Source organism: Elephas maximus, chromosome 21, assembly GCF_024166365.1.
Source record: "Elephas maximus indicus isolate mEleMax1 chromosome 21, mEleMax1 primary haplotype, whole genome shotgun sequence".
NCBI lineage: Eukaryota > Metazoa > Chordata > Mammalia > Proboscidea > Elephantidae > Elephas > Elephas maximus.
In genome coordinates this window covers 56,368,659-56,389,831 of record NC_064839.1, presented here as the reverse complement: position 1 = coordinate 56,389,831, position 21,173 = coordinate 56,368,659, and the positions used below count along the sequence as shown (strand labels likewise).

General features: G+C 49.8%; 1 protein-coding gene across 18 annotated transcripts in view; it reads right to left on the bottom strand.

The window, feature by feature from the left end:
* The window catches only part of LOC126064689 (uncharacterized), a 302,693-nt gene that overhangs the window by 266,746 nt on the left and 14,774 nt on the right, over window positions 1-21,173 (bottom strand). For 9 of the 18 annotated variants that reach the window (XR_007514591.1, XR_007514597.1, XR_007514592.1 and 6 more), the window contains exons 1-2: window positions 14,956-15,160; window positions 6,306-6,523 (exon numbers count right to left, since the gene is read on the bottom strand). The exons of 1 other annotated variant lie outside the window; for it this stretch is intronic. Coding sequence is in view for 8 of the 17 variants with exons in the window: in XM_049863897.1 (XP_049719854.1) it covers window positions 6,306-6,399 (94 nt within the window). In the remaining 9 variants the exon portion in view is untranslated. Of the gene's footprint in view, window positions 1-6,305; window positions 6,524-14,527; window positions 14,718-14,955; window positions 15,161-16,581; window positions 16,951-17,678; window positions 18,265-21,173 lie in introns of those variants that run through there. 8 more of the 18 variants (XM_049863900.1, XM_049863898.1, XM_049863902.1 and 5 more) reach the window with 5 other exon arrangements.

Here is a 21,173-nt window from a genome sequence, read left to right as displayed (position 1 = left end):
GGAGATTTTCAAATGCTGCTTTTAACTTAAAGACAGGATCGCCCTGCATATTTCTCTGCAAATTGTCCCTACCCCCAGTCAACGATATATTTCTTCGTTCACTCCCAAACCCACAATATTTCCATCATCCAATAAATATTCTAGCAACCCTAGTGCATGTCAAGCCCTGAGAGGCCAGGACAAATGCACCCCTGGGGTTTACAGCCAGGTACAGATGACCATCACAGCAGTACAAACATCTGCAAGCATGCAATGTGAGACCAGGAAGGAAGCTCAGAGGGTCTTGGGAGTGGATCATCAGGACCTAAAACACACCTTAACACGTTTAAAAGAATAAAAATCATTGAAATATGTTCTAGACCACAGTGGAATTAAACTAGGAATCAATAACAGAAAGGTAGCTGGAAAGTATAAAAATATTTGAAAATTAAAAAACTTATTTTAATAACACATGGGTCAAAAGAGAAGTCTGAAGAAAAATTTAAAAATACCTTGAACTAAATGGAAATGAAAAGACAACGTATCTAAATGTGCAGGATGCAGTAAAAGGATTGCTTAGAGAGACATTTATAGCATTGAATGCATACGTTAGAAAAGAAGGAAGATAAATCAATATTCTAAGCTGTAGAAAATCAGAAAAGGAAGAACAAATTAAATCTGACATTTGCAAGAAGAAGATAAATAATAAAAATAGAGCAGAAATCAATAAAATTGAAAATACCCATTTAATAAAATACAATGAAACCAAAAGAAGCTTCTTTGAAGAGATCAGTAAAATCGATAAATCACTAGCCAGACTAACCAAGAAAAGGGACAGAGGATATAAATTACTAATACCAAAAATGAAAAAGAAGTCATGACTACTGATCCCAAGGACATTACAAGGATAATAAGGGGATATTATGAACAACTTTATGCCCATGTGTTTGATAACTTAGATGGAATGTAACAATTCCTTGAAAGATGGTTCTACAGGGGCCACTGCCCCATGCCCAAGCCCTGGACACTGAAAGCATTAATGACATCCCAGGTTTGATCCCAAAGCTGTAGTTTTCAAAACAACCAACCTCAGGAAGGATGCAATACCCTAAAGGGCTCACAGTCCACATAGCCAAGAGGACACTGAGTAATAGATGGAAACAACTCTAGATCCCAAAGTCCTCCTGGAGCAGGAGGGACCAAAGTCTGCATAGACAAATGCAACACTTGCTCAAGATCCCAGCAGGGGTTTGTTCAACCTAGGGCTCCTCCTTGGTAACAGTGGAACCCACAGCACTCACCAGGGCAGCCCTGGAAACAGCTGTCTCTTGGCCCCCAAAGGGCTGGTCAGAGTCATCCCACCTCACCTGAGTTCCAAACCCAAACCTCTGGAACTCTTGGAATCCCTACTGCAGAAGGTGGATGGGGCTGTCCTAGGCAGGGGGATTGTGTAGGGACATGTGTCACCGTGACAGTATTGCAGTGGTAGTTGTAGTTACTGCTATTACCACAGTGACACAGCGCCTGCCTGAAAGCCCCGCCCAATGCAGCACTCTGGGGTGCAGCCTGGTGGTGCCCATCGACTCCCACAGGGCACATGGCATCTGACCTGCCACCCACCCATGCTAGTAGGAGTTCGGAGACAACAGGAGAAAGATGTCCTACTGATAACAGAAAAGGAGGCCAAGCTCCTGGAGCAGTAGGAGCAGTTGGAGGTCTGATGACATACTGTCTTAGTCATCTTGTGCTGCTGTAACAGAAATACCACAAGTGGGTGCCCTTAGCAAAGAGAAGCTTATTCTCTCACAGTCTAGTAGGCTAAAAGTCTGAATTCAGGGCGCCAGCTTCAGGGGAAGGCTTTCTCTCTCTTTGGGCTCTAGAGGAAGGCCTTGTCATCAATTTTCTTCTGTCTAGGAGCTTCTCAACACAGGAACCCCAGGTCCAAAGAATGCACTCTGCTTCTGGCACTACATTCTTGGTGGCATGAGGTCTCCCTGACTCTGCTTGCTTCTCTCTTTCATATCTCATAAGAGATTGACTCAAGATCCAATTTAATCTGGTAGTTTGGGTCCTGCCTCATTAACATAATGCTTCAAATTTGGCCTCATTTACATTGTAGAGGTAGGATTCACAATACATAGGAAAATCACATCAAATGACGCAATGGTGGACAATCACACAACACTGGGAACCATGGCCTAGCCAAGTTGACACACATTTTTGGGAGACACAATTCAATCCATAACACCAGCTCTGCACAAGCGAGATGAAACCGAAACAGGAATTCACCAGGGCATCGTCCTCGTGTGTACACAGAGAACAACAAGAGGGTAGAAGAGTGGGCTAGTGCCTGTAATTCACAGGGGAGAGCCCACCCCGGTAGACATGGGGAAAGAGGGAGAGGGGCCACGACCAGTGCATTTACACTGTCTGAATATTTTAAAATTTTCACCAGGTGCAGATAATGTATTTATAATGGAATTTGTAGTGAACCAATATAAGTGTATTTTTTGAAAACTTACTCCTAGACAGTGCTAGAAGTGCTTCAGGTCCTAAGCTGTGACTTCTATCTCTCCCACCTGCCTGTCTGTGGAGCTCAGGGTCTCTGGGCGCCACCTACCCCTGACTCCATGAGGCAGAATTCAGCAAAAGATAAAAGGGTCCCCTGTGAAGGAACAGCAAGGCACAAGTTGGAGGTGGATGTAGGTGCCCCTCTTGGGGCATTGGCATGCAGGCGAGCATGGGAGGACATACGGGGCAGGGCCTGGGCAGCTGTTAACCCACAGCCACAGCTGGGAGGAGCTCCTAGGACCCTGGTCTCTGCCCCTAAGACACACCCTGCACTCTCACAGAGTAAGGAGCAAACTTCCAATCCACAATCCTTCCTGCCCACTCTTCTGGGATTCAAAATCCCGGACCGTGCACTTTGGCCTCTGCTACTTTTACTTCCTCTAGCTTTCCTGGTGCAGGTACTGTAGGCCCTGAGAATATAAAAGGCCCCCAAGTAACCCATGCCCATTGGTGATGGGCACTTACCTATCCAGGGTTCTGCTGCGGTGGCGGGGTTGATGACTGATTTCTGAGTTGGACAGACACCCATAAGCTCAGGAGCATCCCAGGACAGGCTGGCATAGCCATATCACCCTGAGAGGTCCTCCAGGTACCTCAGCAAGCAACCCCTCAGGCTCGGAGCTCATCCCCAAGCTCAGGTCTCTACCTCTGGGGCCACCTGCCTGCCATCCTGCCAGAGGGGGATTGGGGGCAGGCCTGCACCGCTGTGGTATTACCGTGATAGTTCCACTTGCTATGGCCACAGCCTCACAACACCTTGCAAACACCCATCCATAAGTCCAGCCCTTCCCACCAGGCACTGCGGACCTCCCTAGGATTTTGAAGGGTGTTATGGTTTGAATAGAGTCCCTCAAAAATATGGTAAATCCCAACCCCTATGCCTGTGGTTATAATCCCATTTGGGAATGGTTTTCTTTGTTACATTAATGAGGCAGTATTAGTGTAGGATGAGTTTTGAGATACAAAAGAGCAGATTAAGCAAGCAAACAAGTACATGATACAAGCCACATGATCTTCCAAGGAACCTAGGAATAGAAAGTGAAAAGAGACAAAGAAGGACTTTTCCCCAGAGCAGAAAGAGACAGGGACAGCCTTCCTCTAGTACCAGCACTCTGAATCCTGCCTTCTAGACTCCTAAAGTGTGAGAAAATAAATTTGTTAAAGTCACCAGCTGGTGGTATTTCTGCTATAGCAGCACTAGATAACTAAGACAAACAGGGACACAACACCAAGGATTCAGAGGGCCACCACAGCCTGCAGCCTATGACCCAAATCAGCAGGTACAGTGTCACAGTGGTAACACGGCTCCCCAGACAGTCAAGCCCCTGGTGGGTCACCACAGAGGCCCCTCCAGGGAAGTCCATATCGGTCATGAAACAGAAGAGCCAAAGCCTACCCCCAATTCAGCCTAGTCTCGCTCATAGTAGGCACGCTCTTCTTGAACCTCCCCATGACCATTGTCTGCTGACTTCCAGTGGACAGTGCACAAAAGTCCCCCTCCTCACTCTGGGTTGATCCACATATCAAAGCCATAGCTGGGCATCTCAAGCAACTCACTCTGCAATGCCCCCTCCATTTTGGACAGAGGCAACAGTATGTTCTAGACCACAATGGAATTAAACTAGAAATCAATAACAGAAAGATCGTTGGAAAATACCAAGATATTTGGAAATTAAACAACATACTTCTCAATAACACACAGGTCAAAGAGAAGTCTGAAGAGAAATTTAAAAATACCTTGAACTAAATGGAAATGAAAAGACAACTTATCAAAATGTGTGGGAGGCAGCAAAAGGAGCGCTTAGAGAGACATTTATAGCATTGAATGCATGTATTAGAAGGAAGATATAAAATTGGTATTCTAAGCTTCCATTTTAGACAACCAGAAAAGGAAGAACAAATTTGATCTGACATGAGCAAAAAGAAAATAAATAGTAAAAATAGAGCAGAAATCAATGAAATTAAGAACAGAAATTTAACAGAAAAGAAGCAATGAAACCAAAAGCAGGTTCTTTGAAGATACCACTAAAATTGATAAATTTCTAGCCAGGCTAACCAAGAAAAGAGGAGATATAAATTACTAATACCAAAAATAAAAGAGGACTCAGCACTACTGATCCCATGGACATTAAAAGATAATAAGGGGAAATTATGAACAACTCTCACCAAACGTGTTTAATGACTTATATGAAGTAAAATAATTTCTTGAAAGACAGAGGGTTCCACAGAGGTCACTGCCCCATCCATAGGGCATGAAGGACATCCCAGGTTTGATCCTGAAGCTGCAGCTTTCAGCAGACTCAACCTCAGGAGGGATGCAATACCCTAATGGCTTATAGTCCCCTCAGCCAAGAGGGACACAGAGCACAAGATGGAAACAGCTGGAGATCCCAAAGCCCTCCTAAACAGGAGGGACCAAAAGCCGCACAGGCAGCGACCGGCAAAACATTGCACAGGCTCGGGACCCCACGCTGGGATTTGTTCACCATGGGACTCATCTTCGGTCAGGGTGGAGCCCCTGCACACAGCTCTCTCTTGTCCCTCAGAGGGCTGCTCAGAGTCATCCCTCCTCACCTGAGCTCCATACCAAAACTTCTGAAACTCTCAGTATCCCCACTGCAGACTGTGCACAGGACTGTCCCTGGCAGGAAGATTGTGTGAGGGTATGTCACTGTGACAATATCGCACTGGTAGTTACTGCTACTACCACAGTGACATAGCACCTGCCCAAAAGCCACACCCTGAGCTCCTGGTGCAGCACCCTGGGTTGCAGCCTGGCAGTGTCCATCAACTTCCACAGGGCACATGGCATCCCACCTGCCACCCTACATCGGATTCTCAGAGTTTAGAGACAATGGGACAAGGATGTCCTACTGATGACAACAGAAAAGAGACCCTGCTCCTGGGACATCAGAGGAAGTTGGAGGCCTGCTGACCAGCTGTCTTATGTTTCTAGTGCTACTGTAACAGGAATGCCACAAGTGGGTGGCTTTAACAAACAGAAGTTTATTCTCTTACAGTCTAGTAGGCTCGAAGTCTGAATTCAGGGCGCCAGCTTTAGGGGAAGGCTTTCTTTCTCTGTGGGCTCTGGAGGAAGGTCCATGTCATCAATTTTCATCTGTCTAGGAGCTTCTCAGTCCCTAAGGGACCCCAGATCCAAGGACTACTCTCCTCCTGGAGCTATTTTTCTGTGGCATGAGGTCCCCCTGTCTCTCTGCTCCCCTCTCTCTTTTATATCTCAGAAGAGTTTGATTCATGAAACAACACGATCTTCTAGATTGAGTCTTGCCTCATTAATATAACTGCCTCTAATTCTGCCTCATTAACATCACAGAGGTAGGATCTACAACACAAAGGGAAATCATATCAAATGACAAAATGGTGGACAATCACACAACACTGGGAACCATGGCCTAACCAAGTTGACACACATTGTCTGGGGACACAATTCAATCCATAACACCAGCTCTGCACAAGAGAGGTGAAGCTGAGGCAGGTATTCACCAGGGTATTTTGATCTTTCTTGGTATGCACAGAGAATACCAACAGGGTCACACTGCAGGCTTCTGCCTGTGGTCACAGGGGCGAGTCCAGCCTGGTAGGCAGGGTGGCAGAGGGAGAGGGGACATGCTCTGTCCACTTCCACTTTGCCTTATATTTTAAATTTTCACCAGGTGCAGAGACTGCATTTGTAATAGGATTATAGTGAGCAAATGAATATTTTTATTGTTCTTTTTTTTTTTTTTTTAACTTACCCATTGGCAGTGCTGGAAATGCTCCAGGTCCTGAGCTGCGACTTCTGTCCCTCCCACCTGACCGTCTGCGTAGCTCAGGGTCTCTGGGTGCCATCCACCCCTGACTCCATGAGGGAGAAGCCAGCAAAAGAACGAAGAGTCCTCTGAGCCGAGACAGCAAGGCACAAATCAGAGGTGGAGGCAGGCAGCCCTCTCAGGGCATTGAGGTCCAGGCCACCCTGGAAGAAAGAGGAGGGCAGAGTCTGGGGCAGCTGCTGACCCACAACCACAGCTGGGACGGGCTCCTAGGTCCCAGGTCTCTGCCCATAAGTCACATCCTGTGCTCTCACAGAATAAGTAGCAAACTGCAGAGTCACTGTCCTAGGTGTCCCCCTCCCCTGGGCTAGAGAAGCCTGGACCTCCCACCCTGGCTTCTGCTCCCTCCTCCAGCCTTCCTGGGGCAGATACAACTGGTTCTGAGGATGTAAAAGGCCCCCAAGTAACCCATCCACGGTGGGGATGGGCATTCACCCACCCAGGGTGCTGCTGCAATGGCCGTGGGGCTTATTTCCACGATGGACAGACACCCACCAGCTCAGGGAGAGTCCCATGACAGGCTGACATAGCCATGTCACCCTGAGAGGCCCCCTCACCCCCGGTGTTTCAGCAAGAAACTTCTCAGGCACAGAGCCCAGCCCCAAGCTCAGGCCTCCACCTCTGGGGCTGTCTGCCCACCATCCTGCCAGATGGGGATTGGGAACAGGAGTGCACCACTGTGGTATTACTCTGATGGTTCTGGTAGTTATAATCACAGCCTCACAACGCCTTGCAAAAACCCATCCCCACACCCCAGGCCCCGCAACCAGGCACTGCGGCCTCACCCAGGATTTTGAAACATATTGTAGACCAAACTGTGTCTTTCAAAACGATGTGTTATAATCCTAACTTCTATACCTGTGGCTATAATTCCATTTGGGAATGGTTTTCTTTGTTGTGTTACTGAGGCACTGTCAATGTAAGGTGTGTCTTCAGTCAATCTCTTTTGAAATAAAAAAGAGCAGATTAAGCAAGCAAACTAGTACATGATACAAGGCACATGATCTTCCAAGGACCTTCTAGGAATAGAAAATGAAAAGAGGCAAGGACATTTCCCCAGAGCAGACAGAGACAGCGAAAGTCTTCCTTTAGTGTCAGTGCTCTGAATTTGGACTTCTAACCTCCTAAACTGTGAGAAAGTAAATATCCTTGTGTGAAAGTCACCCACTTGTGGTATTTCTGCTATAGCAGCACCAGATAACTAAAACAAAAAGGGACACACCACCATGGATTCTGGGGTACTACAGCCATGTGGCCCATGATCCAAACCAGCAGGTATAGTACCACCATGGTGACATGGTTTCCTAGACTCCCAAGCCCCCGGAGCATGACCACAGAGGCATCACCAGGGAAGTCCATACTAGTCATGAAACAAATGGGCCAAAGCTAACCCCCAACTCAGCCTAATCTTGCTCATAGTGGGTACACTTCTCCTGACCCCCTCCCCACAGCCATTGTCTGCTGGCTTATAGTGGACAATCCACAAAAGTCACTCCTCCATTGGAGTTGGTCAACTTATCAGAGTCACATCTTGGCATCTCAGATACACTACTCTGTGATGCTTCCCATTTTGGACAGGGGCAGCAGGAAGGTTGGGCTGCACCTGGTGCCCTAGCACTGTCCCAGCCCTGTAGCCACTGGGCCTCTTGGTCATATTTCCCTGCACCCCACACCAAGCCGCACCCCATGCCCAGTCTGAAAGCAGGCTGGTTTGACAGTTGAACCTTACCACCTATGAGGAGGGTGGGTAGGGTTGAGTGGTTTGGCTTTAGAATTCTTTGTCACGTGGAAAGGCTGGGTGGGCAACTCTAGGAGAGGCCCCAGGTAGGCGCAATTGAGGGTTGGGGTATCCAGCATACCCATGGGCTCCAAGGAGCCTCTGACTACTTGCCCTCACCCACAAGGGGGGGCACGTCCAGGCCCCTAACCAGGGGAGTTGTCCAAGAGAGGTGGCACTGCTGGCAGGATGCCTGCCAACAAGGTCCAAGGAGCCAGTGCCTAGTGTGCCCCCTTTCCTGCGGACAAGTCATGCAGGGCCCCTGGACCAGCCTGGGCTTCTATGAGCCACGCCCCTCACTTGACCTCCCCTAGGAGCCAACAAAACCATGCTCACACTTCAGAAACAAAGAACTTCCAGTAATGGCTGACTCCCCTCCTAAGTCTCTCCCTGGCCACAGGTCAGCTGGTCCATCCTGTATGAGAACAGCCCACAGAAAACAGACACACTCGGGCAGCCCTCCTGTACAGACCCCACCTCAAGGATGGAAATACAGGCACCTCACTATGCATCTGCACCCATGACAAAAGTGCCTGGAGACTGGGGTCCTCCCTACCTTGCACAGTACAGTGTAAACTTAAACACTTTCCTGGGGACCATGACCACAGGGACTGGGCCAGACTGTCTCCCTGCCCTGTGTGCAGAGAAGATGCTGAACAGAGATCTAGAGTCCGGGGCACTGGTTGCCTGGGTCAGGTGAGCCCTCCAAGGAGCCAGGAGCGGGGCAAGGGCCCAGGAACCCAGGACTTTTTGTCAAGGACCCTCCCATTGTGCAACTATAACTACTGCAGTGACAGATCCAGCAACAAAAATCTGCCCCTCAGCTCCCAGCCCATCATGGTTAGGGACACCACCAGACACAGGGACAGAATCCATCTGCCCATTCGCTAGGGGCTTCCCAGCCCAGCCTGCACCCCCACTGCAGCTGTCCTGGATCCCAGCATGTGTCTGGCCACAGTTAATCTCAACCAAGACCTGAGATAGCACCGGACACCTCAACTGTGGTCAAGCTCCCCATGAGCAGACACCCCCACCCAGAGACCTCTGTGGCCCACAGAGCCAGTGCAGACACAGGGAGGCAGCAGCCTTGCTAGCGGCCCTACCCTACACCATGAGGAAGCACTGTTCCCACTGTTCCCCAGTGGACATGACTGCAGCTGAGCCCCCACCCCATGGAGGAGGAGCCCAGCCTTGGACAAGGGTCCCAGGGAGGTCAGGTGGGGAGACAGTTAGAGATGCACCTGGGAGCCTCTGGAGGATGACAGTGGAAAGGAGGACAGTGCACCTGGGCCAGTATTCACTGCACTGAGCCTGTCCACCTGGAGGGAGGGGATACTTGTGCTTGGGGTAGAGACCCCAGTGATGATCACATGGGCCCAAGGATGGTAGAAGGGGCAGTGCAGGGACTGGCCTGGGTCCAGGCAAAGGCAAAGGCTAAGGGAGAACCAGGGCTGGTGTCAGACATTTACACAACCCCTCCTCTTCTGCCACCGTGAACCATAGGGTCTCCATCATTGCTCCCTCACCATGGGGAAACTGAGGCATGAACAGTGAAAGGCCTGAGGCAGGCTCACCCAGACTGCTAGGGAGGGAGCTGAGAGCCCCAGCTGCTGGTCTAGGCCACTGGGACAATTTCTGGAGACCAAGGACTCTAAGCCAAGAGCCTGGACTCTGTACCCCCACAATTTCCTAGGGGCTTCCATTAAGACCCCGCACTTTTGTGGGTATATCTTCCCCCCACACCACTGGCAGTTAAGCCTACCGGGGTACCTTGCCCAGCCCTCTGAGGCCCTCTGTGGCCCTCCAACTGCTGAAGAGGCAAGCAATATTGTCTGGGTCCCTGTCACTGTGGGTGGTGTCACTGTCACATGGTTAGCACGGTGGCATGGACCCTGCTAATAAGTACTTGGCTCTGGCCAACCACATTAGTAGCTAGGCTTGGTCACCTCATGCTGCCCTCCCAAAGGTCCCGGAGGTTGGAAGCATGATCCCCTCTCCATAACAAGGCTCAGGATGCAGAGCCACAGGCCTGTCAACACCACAGACACTCACCCACTGCCTAGCTAGGAGGCACCCATGTAAAAGAGGGCTCTGGCCATTCACCTCTGGCTGAGCTGAGTGGATCCTAGACTCCCAGGTGGCCAGGCCCCAGCATCAGCAGCACCACCCCTAACACTTCAGAGAAACCACACAATGCTTCCCTCAGCTGGGCAGTCTCAGGCCATACTTCCCCTGGCCTGCTCTGGCTCCTAGCCTGACCTCACTGACTCTTCTGCCCCTAAGCAAGGGAAGGAACAAACCCAGAGCCTCTGAGGCTGAGAGGCTGCCTACTGCCTGGTGGTGGCCAGAGTGAGCTCCTGTGCAGGAAAGGGTGAGGCCTTGCTAACTGGGCTCCAGACACCTGCCACCCCACCCACCACCCCACCTACCATCTTCCAGCCTGAACCACCAGACCCCCGACCACTCAGCCCCCTGAGGGCCCTGAGGCCCTACACTGAGATCACAGAGCTTTCAGTGTCCCCAGACTCTGCTTTGCCCTGGACAACCCTCCAATAGAACCACTGACCACAGTCCAGTCCAGAGGCCACAGAAATGCAGAATGAAGGCCTGTGGAAGCCTGCTCCACACCACGGCTGCCAGGCCAGAAGGTGCAGAGGGGATTTTTTGGGCAGAGATGGGAGCTGGAGACCCACGGGTTCTGGGTTGCCCCCTTTCAGGCCCCCATGCCTCTTACCCCCATCCATCCCTTCACTTGCCCCAAGGCAACCCAGCCCTGAACTCTCCTTTTTCCCCTCTGCTGTGGTCTCCTCCTTCCCTCAAGCGTGAAGCACCAGGAAACCATGCCAGATGGGGGCGCTGAGGTTAGATGTCAAAGATTTGACATGAGGCTGTAGCACCGTGTTATAGCTATAATCCTGGTTACTACCACTGTGGCTGAGTTCCTAGCAAATACCACCCAAGATACCTACAGGGGCAGACAGGGGAAGAACCCATCCCTACCTCCCTTCCTAGCCCTGGGGGTGGGGCCTATCTCCAGGCACCATCTCCTCCACCCACCACCTGGCCAGGGCAGCAGAAGATAGTGATGCTGGTGGAGAGGAGGGGCCCTGGCAGCTGGGGTTGGGGGGAGGCTCTGATGAAGATGCTCCTTTGCCACTCCCGTCCCATTCCTGCCACCCCTGGTCTTTTCCTCCAGGACTCCCGGGGTCCCTAAGAACGACAGATCCACACTCTGGGGAAGGGAACATTCTGTGCAGGACCCTCGCACAGTGGGGTTACTCCCATAGTGGCTCAGGCCAGAGCCAAAAGACCTTTGGGTGGGGTCGGCCCTCATGTGATAGCCAACACAGCCAGGACCTGGTGTGGCAGAGCCTTTTGGGACAGCACTGCAGTGGCCTGGAGTGCCCAGTAACAGTGGAGAGAGGGACACCAAGCCACCCTGAGCTGGGCTCCAATCACAGTGCTGTGATCCAGATGGCCACTCCATTGCAGTTCCCCCTCCCCCAGTGGCAGATTCTGACCTTTGCAGTAACTTTGTATTCTTTGTCTTCTAGAGAACAGCCCAGGGTTTATGGACACCAACCCAATCCTGCCAAGGCCAGAAAAGCCCAATGTTTGCCCAGGAGAACATCCCTGGCTAGACCCAGCAGAATTTGTGCAGGCCCACAACACAGTGGTTATTAAGGCTGGGACCACAGTGACACACATCACACATAAAACTCACCGATACAGAGGGATTCTGTGCTGCCCTGTGTCAATGTGGGTATGATTGGAGCTACCACTGTGCACAAGACCAAGTCATAAACTGGATCTCAGCAGCCAGTGGAGGGACAGAAAGAGAGGCCAGTGCTGGGGCTTGAGATCTGCCAGACTCTGACACTAACTCCACCCTAACAGCAGGGGTCCCAAAACAGGGTTTGATTCATGGTGAGGACTAGAAAGCATGACCTGGGGAGCAAGTCCAGGTGAGTGGATTGTCAGGGGTGGGGGGATGTGCCCACTGTGCAGCTGGAGCTCAACCAGGGTCATAGACCCTTTCAGGAAGCCCAAGAGGGTCAGCACAGTGAAGGTGAAGTTCAGCTGATATGTAGACTTCCAACAGAGTATAGGCCTTGCCCAGTCAGAGCTGGGAAGCAGAAGTTGACCAGAAAGGCTCAGCTGCAGTCCTTCCTGGGGAGCCAGGATAGGTGGGGGATCCCCACCCCCCACAAGAAAAAGACCTGCACCCCTTCTGCCTATTTGTCCTTTAGCCTACCTGCAGCCTAGTCAAGCCCACTGCCTTCAAAATTAGGGGGGAGATCATCCTGGAAGCCAGGTCTCTGGGAAGCCCCCAGTGCAGCCTGTACACCTCTATGGCCCTGAGTAGGTACCTGTCCCAACTTTCGGGAGGTCCATCAGTCAGTCAGGGTCCAGGCTCCTCTTTGTACATCAAGCGCACAGTGGAGCAGCAGGAGCTCATCTGGCTGGGTGGCACAGGGCTCAGCCCACTCCCCAAGCTATCCCTATGTGTGCTCACCAACCTGTTTCTCCCATATTATCACTGTGACCCAGAACCTATCTTCTACAGCAGGAGCCGTTGCCCCTCTCAAGAAGGGTGCTGAGGGCATCACTCGCCAGCTGCCTTTCCAGGGTCCTGATGGGCCAGCTCCAGTCAAAGGGGATTGGGGTCTGTGGGCCTGACACCTGGGCTCCAGGTCACCAGTGGCCTTGGCCACTGCAGGGTTATTTAGGTCTCCCACCACTTAGCCCTTCTTTGTAGGCCGGTGCTCAGCAGCAAGGCAGCCTTACCTCCAGCCCCCATACCCTCTACACACAGGAAGCAGATAAACTGTAGGCCAGCAAGGCCTCAGAAACCAACTTTAAGGCATCAGTTTTCCCTTCCTGACCCTCCTTCAGGCCCTGTAGCTCCCCAGACCTCCAAACCCTCCTGCCCTGCCTCTCAGCCACAAACCTCAGCTTCCTGTGGCCTCAGCTCTTCCCCCTCTGCTTACACATAGTAAGGGAGATTTTCAAATGCTGATTTTAGCATAAAGATAGGATCAGCCTGCACATTTCTCTTCAACTTTTTCCCTTCCACTCCTCACCCAGACAACAATATATTTCTTCATTCATTCCCAAAGCCACAAGATTTCATTCATTCCTTAAATATTCTATCACCCCTAGTGCAGGTCAAGCCCTGAAAACCCTGAGAGGCCAGGACAAATGCATTCTGCCCCCTGGGGTTTACAGCCAGGTACAGATGACCATCACAGCAGTGCAAACATCTGCATGCATGCAATGTGAAACCAGGAAGGAAGCTCAGGGGGTCTTGGGAGTGGATCATCAGGACATAAAACACACTTTAACACATTTAAAAGAATAGAAATCATTAAAAGTATGTTCTAAACCTCAATGGAATTAAAGTAGAAATCAATAACAGAAAGATAGCTGGGAAACATCAAAATGTTTGGGACTTAAACAACACATGTTTCAAAAACATATAGGTCTAAAGAGAAGTCTGAAGAGAATTTTAAAAATACCTTGAATTAAGTGGGAATGAAAAGACAACTTATCAAAATGTGTGGGATGCAGCAAAAGAAGCGCCTAGAGAATCGACTCCACGGCACTGGGTTAGAGAGACATTTATAGCATTGAATGCATGTGTTAGAAAAGAAGGAAGATATAAAATCAATATTCCAAGCCTCCATTTTAGAAAATTAGAAGAGGAAGAACAAATTATATCGGACATGAGCAAAAAGAAAATAAATAATAAAAATAGAGCATAAATCAAAAAAAAAATTGAAAATAGAAAAAAAAAATCAATGAAACCAGAAGCAGGTTCTTTGAAAAGATCAGTAAAATTGATAAATTTCTAGCCAGGCAGGCTAACCAAGAAAAAATGAGAGAAGACACAAGTTACTAACACCAAAAATGAAAAAAGGGTCATCACTACTGATTCCAAGGACAATAAAAAAAAAAAGGGATAATAATGGGATATCTTGAACAACTCTATACCCACATACTTGATAACTTAGATAAATGCAAGAATTCCTTGAAAGACAGAGGGTTCCACAGGGACCACTGCCCCATCACCAGGCCCTGGGCACCCAGGGCATGAGGGACATCCCAGGTTTGATCCTGAAGCTGCAGCTTTCAGCAGACCCTACCTCAGGAGGGGTGCAATACCCTAATGCTTTACTGTCCACTCAGCCAAGAAGGACACAGAGCACCAGATGGAAACAGCCCCATACCCCAAAGCTCTCTTGGAGTAGGAGGGACCAACGGCTGCACAGGCACCAACAGGGAAATCACCCCACACGCTCAGGATACCACGCAGGGTTTCTCCACCATGGGGCCCCTCCACAGCCACGATGGAACCCTCAGCACTCACCCGGGCCACAAGCAGCAGCCCTGGAGAACAGCTGTCTCTTGGTCCCCAGAAGGCTGGTCAGAGTCGTCCCTCCTCATCTGAGCTCCATATCAAAACCCCTGGAACTCTCAGTATCCCCTCTGCAATGGGTGAAGGAGACTGTCCCAGCAGGAGGATTGTGTATGGGCATGTGTCTCTGTGATAATATTATGATGGGAGTATCTTTGGATACCACAGTGATACAGCCCTTGCCCAAAGCAGTTGGTGCACCACCCCACAGTACAGCTTGGTGGTGCCTATCAACTCCCACAGGGCACAAGGTACCTGGCATGCCACCCACCCACGGATGCTGGAGTTTGGAGACAATGGGACAAGGATGTCCCTACTGATGACAACAGAAAAGGAGCCCCAGTTTCCAGGGCAGTAGGGCCAGTTGGAGGTCTGCTCACCTGCTGTCTTAGTCATCTAGAGCTGCTGTAACAGAAATACCACAAGTGGGTGGCCTTAACAGAAGCTTATTCTCTCACAGTCTAGAGGCTAGAAATCTGAATTCAGGGCACCAGCTCCAGGGGAAAGTTTTCTCTCTCTGTATGCTCTGGAGGAAGGTCCTGGTCTTCAATTTTCCTGTGGTGTAGGAGCTGCTCAGCAGAGGCAACTGGGTCCAAAGGATGTGCTCTGCTCCTGCTGCTAGTTTTTTGGTGGCTTGAGCACCTGCCCCCCCCCCCCCACGCATGATCTCTCTGCTCTCTTCTCTTTATATCTCAAAAGAAATTGACTCAGGATACAACCTAAATTTGTAGATTCATCGGTGCCTCGTACACATAATGGCTCTAATTCTGCCTCAATAACATCATAGAGGTAGGATTTACAACACATAGAAAAATCATATCAAATGACAACACGGTGGACAATCACACAATACCAGGAATTTTTTTTTATGGCCTAGCCAAATTGACACGCATTTTGGGGGGACACAATTCAATCCACATACGAGCTCTGCACAGGGAGAAGGAACTAAGGCAGGTATTCACCAGGGCATTTCGATACTTCCAAGTGTGTGCACAGAGAACACCAAGGGGGTTTAATGGTGGGCTCATGCCTGCGATCACAGGGGCAAGCCCACCCTGGCAGGCATGGGGAGAGTGGGAGAGGAGGCACGCCCAGTCCATTTACACTCTTCCTTATATTTTAAAATTTTTCACCAGGCACAATTATTGCATTTACAATGGGCTTTGGCAGTGAAGGAATGTAAGTGTATTTCTTGAAAACTTCCCCTTAACAGCACTGGAACCACTCCAGGTGCTGAGCTGTGACTTCTGTCCCTCCCACCTGCCCCTCTGTGGAGCTCAGGGTCTCTGGGTCCCATCCAACCCTGACTCCCTGAGGGAGAGGCCAGCAAAAGAGCAAAAAGGCCCCTGAGTAGGAACAGCAAGGCACAAGTCAGAGATAGAGGCAGGCACTCCTCTCAGGACATCTACATGGGGGCCAGCCTGGGAGGACTTAGGGGCAGGGCCTAGAGCCACTGCTGACCCACAGCCACAGCTGGGAGGAGCTCCTAGGACCCAGATCTCTGCTCCTAAGACACACTTTACCCTCTCACAGAATAAGGAGCAAACTTCCCATTCACAGTCCTAGGTGTCCCCCTTCCCTGGGCTGGAGAACTCTCAACCTCCTCACTTGGCCTCTGCTCCCTTCCCTAGCCTTCCTGGGAATATATCCCAAGGGTAAAAAAGGTCCCCAAGTAACCCCTGAACAGTGGGGATGGGCACTCGCTTAGCCTGTGTGCCACTATAGTGGCAGGGTTGCTGATTTCCAAGATGGACAGACACCCACCAGCTCAGAGGGAATCCCAGGACAAGCTACCATAGGCATGCCACCCTGAAACATCCCCTAGGTGCTTCAGCAAGCAACCTCTCAGCCCAGGAGCCCAGCCCCAAGCTCAGGTCTCTGCCTCTGTCTCTTTCTCTATGTCTCTGTCTCTCTAGATCTGTCTGAATCTCTCTCACTCTTTCTGATTATCTCTGTCTATCTCTCTGTCTCTGACTCTCTCTGTTTCACCCCTGTCTCTGTCTCACCTCTCTCGATGTCTCTCTCTCTCTTTCTCTTCTCCCCTTTGCACAGCCCATCCCTGTGAGGCATCCTCAGGGAAAGATGCCACAGTCATCACCAACAGTGCATCCATCTCTCTTGGCAGTGTGCTAGCAGAGTGGCCCCTGTCTCTTCATTGTGGCTCTTTGTTACATGTCTAGGCCACCTGCACCCATGTGCCAGCTCCATTTACAGCACTCTGTGTGCCTTAACTCACTTCATTGGTAGCACAGCTCTTGTACAGGGGAGAACGTAGCAGACGTGAGATGCAACCATTAATATAAAATAGTGACAACTCAGGTGGCATAGACTCCTTCAGGCTCAGATGGGTGATTTTCAGACTTTCACAAAACCATCAACCTATTTTGTGAAACCATTACAGGACTCAGAGAAACATGGGAAGTTTAATGAACCATGCCCCTGATACCAATATCTGACAAAGCCCCCAGAAACAGAAAGTTGGGCTAATTTACATATGAATAAAGAACCAAAGCTCATAAGTGAAATTCTAAAAGTCATATTCTGTCTGGTTCATTAAACAAGAATTCAACCAGGAATTAAGAACTATTTAGAGTTCCTTCCACCATTTAGGGAAATGATAACCTCATGATCAGCTCAAAAGAAACAGGATGATGCACTCAAACAAACTGAAGTCCCAACAGGAGCACCGGTGCCAAGAGAAGAAGACTGACACCAAACAGACCATCCAGACAGTGGGTGGAGGCTTCAAAGAGAGAGCCCCAAAGAGCCACCCAAAGTCAGAAAAAGCTTCACCAAAATCACGAAACTAGGTAACACACTTAGGGATTCTTTACACTTAAAAACCTTCAATATTTAAAAGCAAATAACAAAGAAAAATGCACTGAATATGTAAAGTTTTTATACCACTAGTATGCAAAGAACTCATAGACACTAATAAAAAAAGTAGCAAAACTCTTAAAAGAAATGGACAAAGTATGTAACAGACAATTTAAAAAAGAAACACAAATGGCTAGGAACTATTAGGGAAAGACAGAAAATATTTTATGAACAGACATTCTTCAGATAATTATTTGCGATTAGAAAAGAGTTGGAAGCAACCTACTGCCTAGAGAAGTCATGATGCAGCCATTAGTGGGAATGTCCTGCTGGGTTCCCAGTTTACAAAGCAGGTGTGGCAGCAGCAAAGTCCCAGGAGAACCCTGTTTCGAAAAAGGTTTCAAAAACATCACACACCATATGATGACAGGACTGTAAATAGAACAGACCTAACCGGGAAAGGTAATTTTGAGAACGAATTGTTTTTAATTTTCCTTTTTGGTTTAGTCTTCAAAATATTTTACAGTAGTCCTGTGCCTCTGGTACAACAGGTTAGAAAGTTTTCCCAGAGAAATCACATGTGAGCCATGGGCCTCAACTCTCCCTAGATCCCACAAACACCTTCCTGCTGATGGAGCCCCTACTTCTAGCTTATCTTCAGCCTGGATGCAGGGCGTTGCTCCACAGCTTCCCTCCAAAGCAGATCCTCGAAGTAGCCTCTCCACCTCTCCACCCTCCTGACCAGTGGCACCAGGACTACCCCCACCTCCATACCTGGCCCATGTGTGCAACATTCACAGATAGAAACTCTGAAGCCCTGGCTCCATGCCAGCCTCTGGTGTCCCTCTCCTTCTGTGTGTCCCCTGCATGCACAGAAGTCATCTGCACCCTGGGAGACCAGGAACAACTGGGCCCCATTCCATGCATCTCACACCTCCCTCCCCAACAGGAGGTGCTTCCCAAACCCTCCCCCATGCCAGACCCACCTGGTCCCAGGGTAGCCACAGGGTCTGGTCCCAGCCCTGTGTCAAGGAGACAGAGGATTCCCCAGGGTCCAAGGCCCCATCTCAGGCTCTGGGCACCCAGGATATGAGGAACATCTCAGGGTTGATCCCGAAGCTACAGCTTTGAGCAGATCCAACCTCAGGAGGGATGCAATACCCAAATGGCTCACAGTCCACTGAGCTAAGATGGACACAGAACACCAGATGGAAAAAGCTCAAGACCCCAAAACCCCCCCTGGAGCAGGAGGGAACAAAGGCTGCACAGGCACTCACAGGAAAACCACCACACATGTTCAGGACCCCAGAAGGTTTTGTCCACCATAAGTTTCCACCTTGAACACAGTGGAGCCCCTGTGTTCACCCAAGCTACATGGAGAAGGCCAGGAGAACAGCTGTCTCCTGGACCCTAGAGGCTGGTCAGAGTCATCCCTCGTCATCTGAGCTCCATTCCAGAACCTCTGGAATTCTCAGAATCCCAACTGCAGTTGGTGAACAGCGCTGTCCCAGGCAGGAGGTTTGTGTGAAGGCATGTGTCACTGTGACACATATTATAGCAGTAGTGCTTACTATTACCACAGTGACACAGCGCCTGCCCAAAAGCTCCACCCAAAGCTTGTGGTGCAACACTCGGCGGTGCAGCCTGGCAGTGCCCATCAGCTTCCCACAGGGCACATGGCATCCAAACTGCCACCCACCCGCAGACTCTGGACTTTGGAAACAATGGGACAAGGTTGTCCTACTGATGAGAACAGAAAAGGAGGCCCAGCTGCTGGGACAGCAAGGGTAGTTGGAGGCCTGCCGACCAGCAGTCTTAATCATCTAGTGCTGCTGTGACAGGAATGCCACAAGTGGGTGGCTTTAACAAACAGAAATTTAGTCTCCCACAGTCTATTACGCTACAAGTGTGATTTCAGGCCACCAGCTCCAGGGGAATGCTTTCTGTCTCTGTTGGCTCTGGAGGAAGGTCCTTGTCATCAATTTTCCTCTGTCTAGGAGCTTTTTTTTTAGGAGCTTCTCAGCACAGGGGTCCAGAATCCAGATGAAGTGCTCTGCTCCAGCCACCACTTTCTGAGTCGCATGAGATCACCCTGTCTCTTTGCTTGTTTCTCTCTTTTATACCTCCAAAGAGATACAGCCTAATCTGGGAGATTGAGCCTTGCCACATTAACATAACTGCCTCTCATTCTGTCTCATCATAGGGTTAGGATTTAAAACACATAAGAAAATCTTATCAAATGGCAAAATGGTGGACAATCACACAATACTGGGAACCATGGCCTAGACAAGTTGACATACATTTTAGGGAGACAGAATTCAATCCTTAACACCAGCTCTGCACAAGGGAGGTGTAAACAGAGTATTTTGATTTTTCCTCCTGTGTGCCCAGAGAATACCAAGAGGGTCACACTGTGAACTTGTGCCTTTGATCACAGGGTAGAGCCCAGCCTGGTGTCATGGGGGAGAAGGAGAGAGGACATGCCCAGTCCATTTTCACTCTTCCTTATATTGAAAATTTTTACCACGTTCAGGGACTGCATTTATAATGGGATTTGTAGTGAATGAATGTGCCTTTTTTTTTTTTTTAACCTTACCCATTGGCAGTCCTGGAACTGCTCCAGATCCTGACCTGTGACTTCTCTACCTCCCACCTGCCCCTCGGTCGTGTTCCAGGTCTTTGGAAGCCATCCACCCCTGACTTACTGAGGGAGAAGCCAGGAAAACAGCGAAGAGTCCTCTAAGCAGGGACAGCAGGGCACAAGTCAGAGGTGGAGGCAGGTACCACCTTCCAGGCATTGATATTGAGGCCAGACTAGGAGGACTATGGGGCAGGGCCTAAGGTCTGTGCTGACCCACAGCCACAGCTGGGACGAGCTCCTAGGTCCCAGGTCTCTGCTCTCACAGACTAAGGAGCAAACTTGCCATTCACAGTCCTAGGTGTCCCCCTCCCCAAGGCTGGAGAACCCCTGGCCTCCTCCCTTGGCCTCTGCTCCCTCCTCTGACCTTTATGGAGTAGGTACTGCTGGCCCCAAGAATATAAAGGCCCCCAAATAACCCATGCACAGTGGGGATGGGCTCTCATCCACCCTGGGTGCTGCGGCAGCAGAGGGGGGAGGGTTGATTTCCAAACCGGACAGATATTTTCCAGCTCAGAGTGATTCACAGGAGAGGCTGGCATAGCTGTGCTTCCCTGAAAGGCCCCCAGGTACTTCAGCAAGCAACCCCTTGTGCACAGAGCCCAGCCCCCAGCTCAGATCTCTACTCTGGGGCTGCCTGCCCACCATCTTGCCAGGGAAGGATTGGTGGCAGGTGTGCACCATTGAAGTATTACTGTGATAGTACTGGTTTCTATGACTACAGCCCCACAATGCCTTGCAAAAACCCATCCCTATGCCTCAGCCCCTCCCGTCAGGCACTGAGGGCCTAACCAAGATTTTGAAAGTTGTTACGAACTGAATTGTCTCCCTCAAAAATATGTGTTGTAAACCTTAACCCCTATACCTGTGGCTATAATCCCATTTGAGACTGGGTTTTTTTCATTATATTAATGAGGCAGTATTAATGTAGGCTATTTTTTTTTTTTATGTCATGAGTTAATCTCTTTTGAGATAGAAAACAGCAGATTAAGCAAGAAGACAAGTACATGATACGAGTCACATGACCTTTCAAGGAACCTAGGAATAGAAGCTGAAAAGAGAGAAGGACCTTTCTCCAAGGCAAAAAGAGAGAAAGCCTGCCCCTACAGTCAGCACTCTGAATTCAGACTTTCAGCCCCCTAA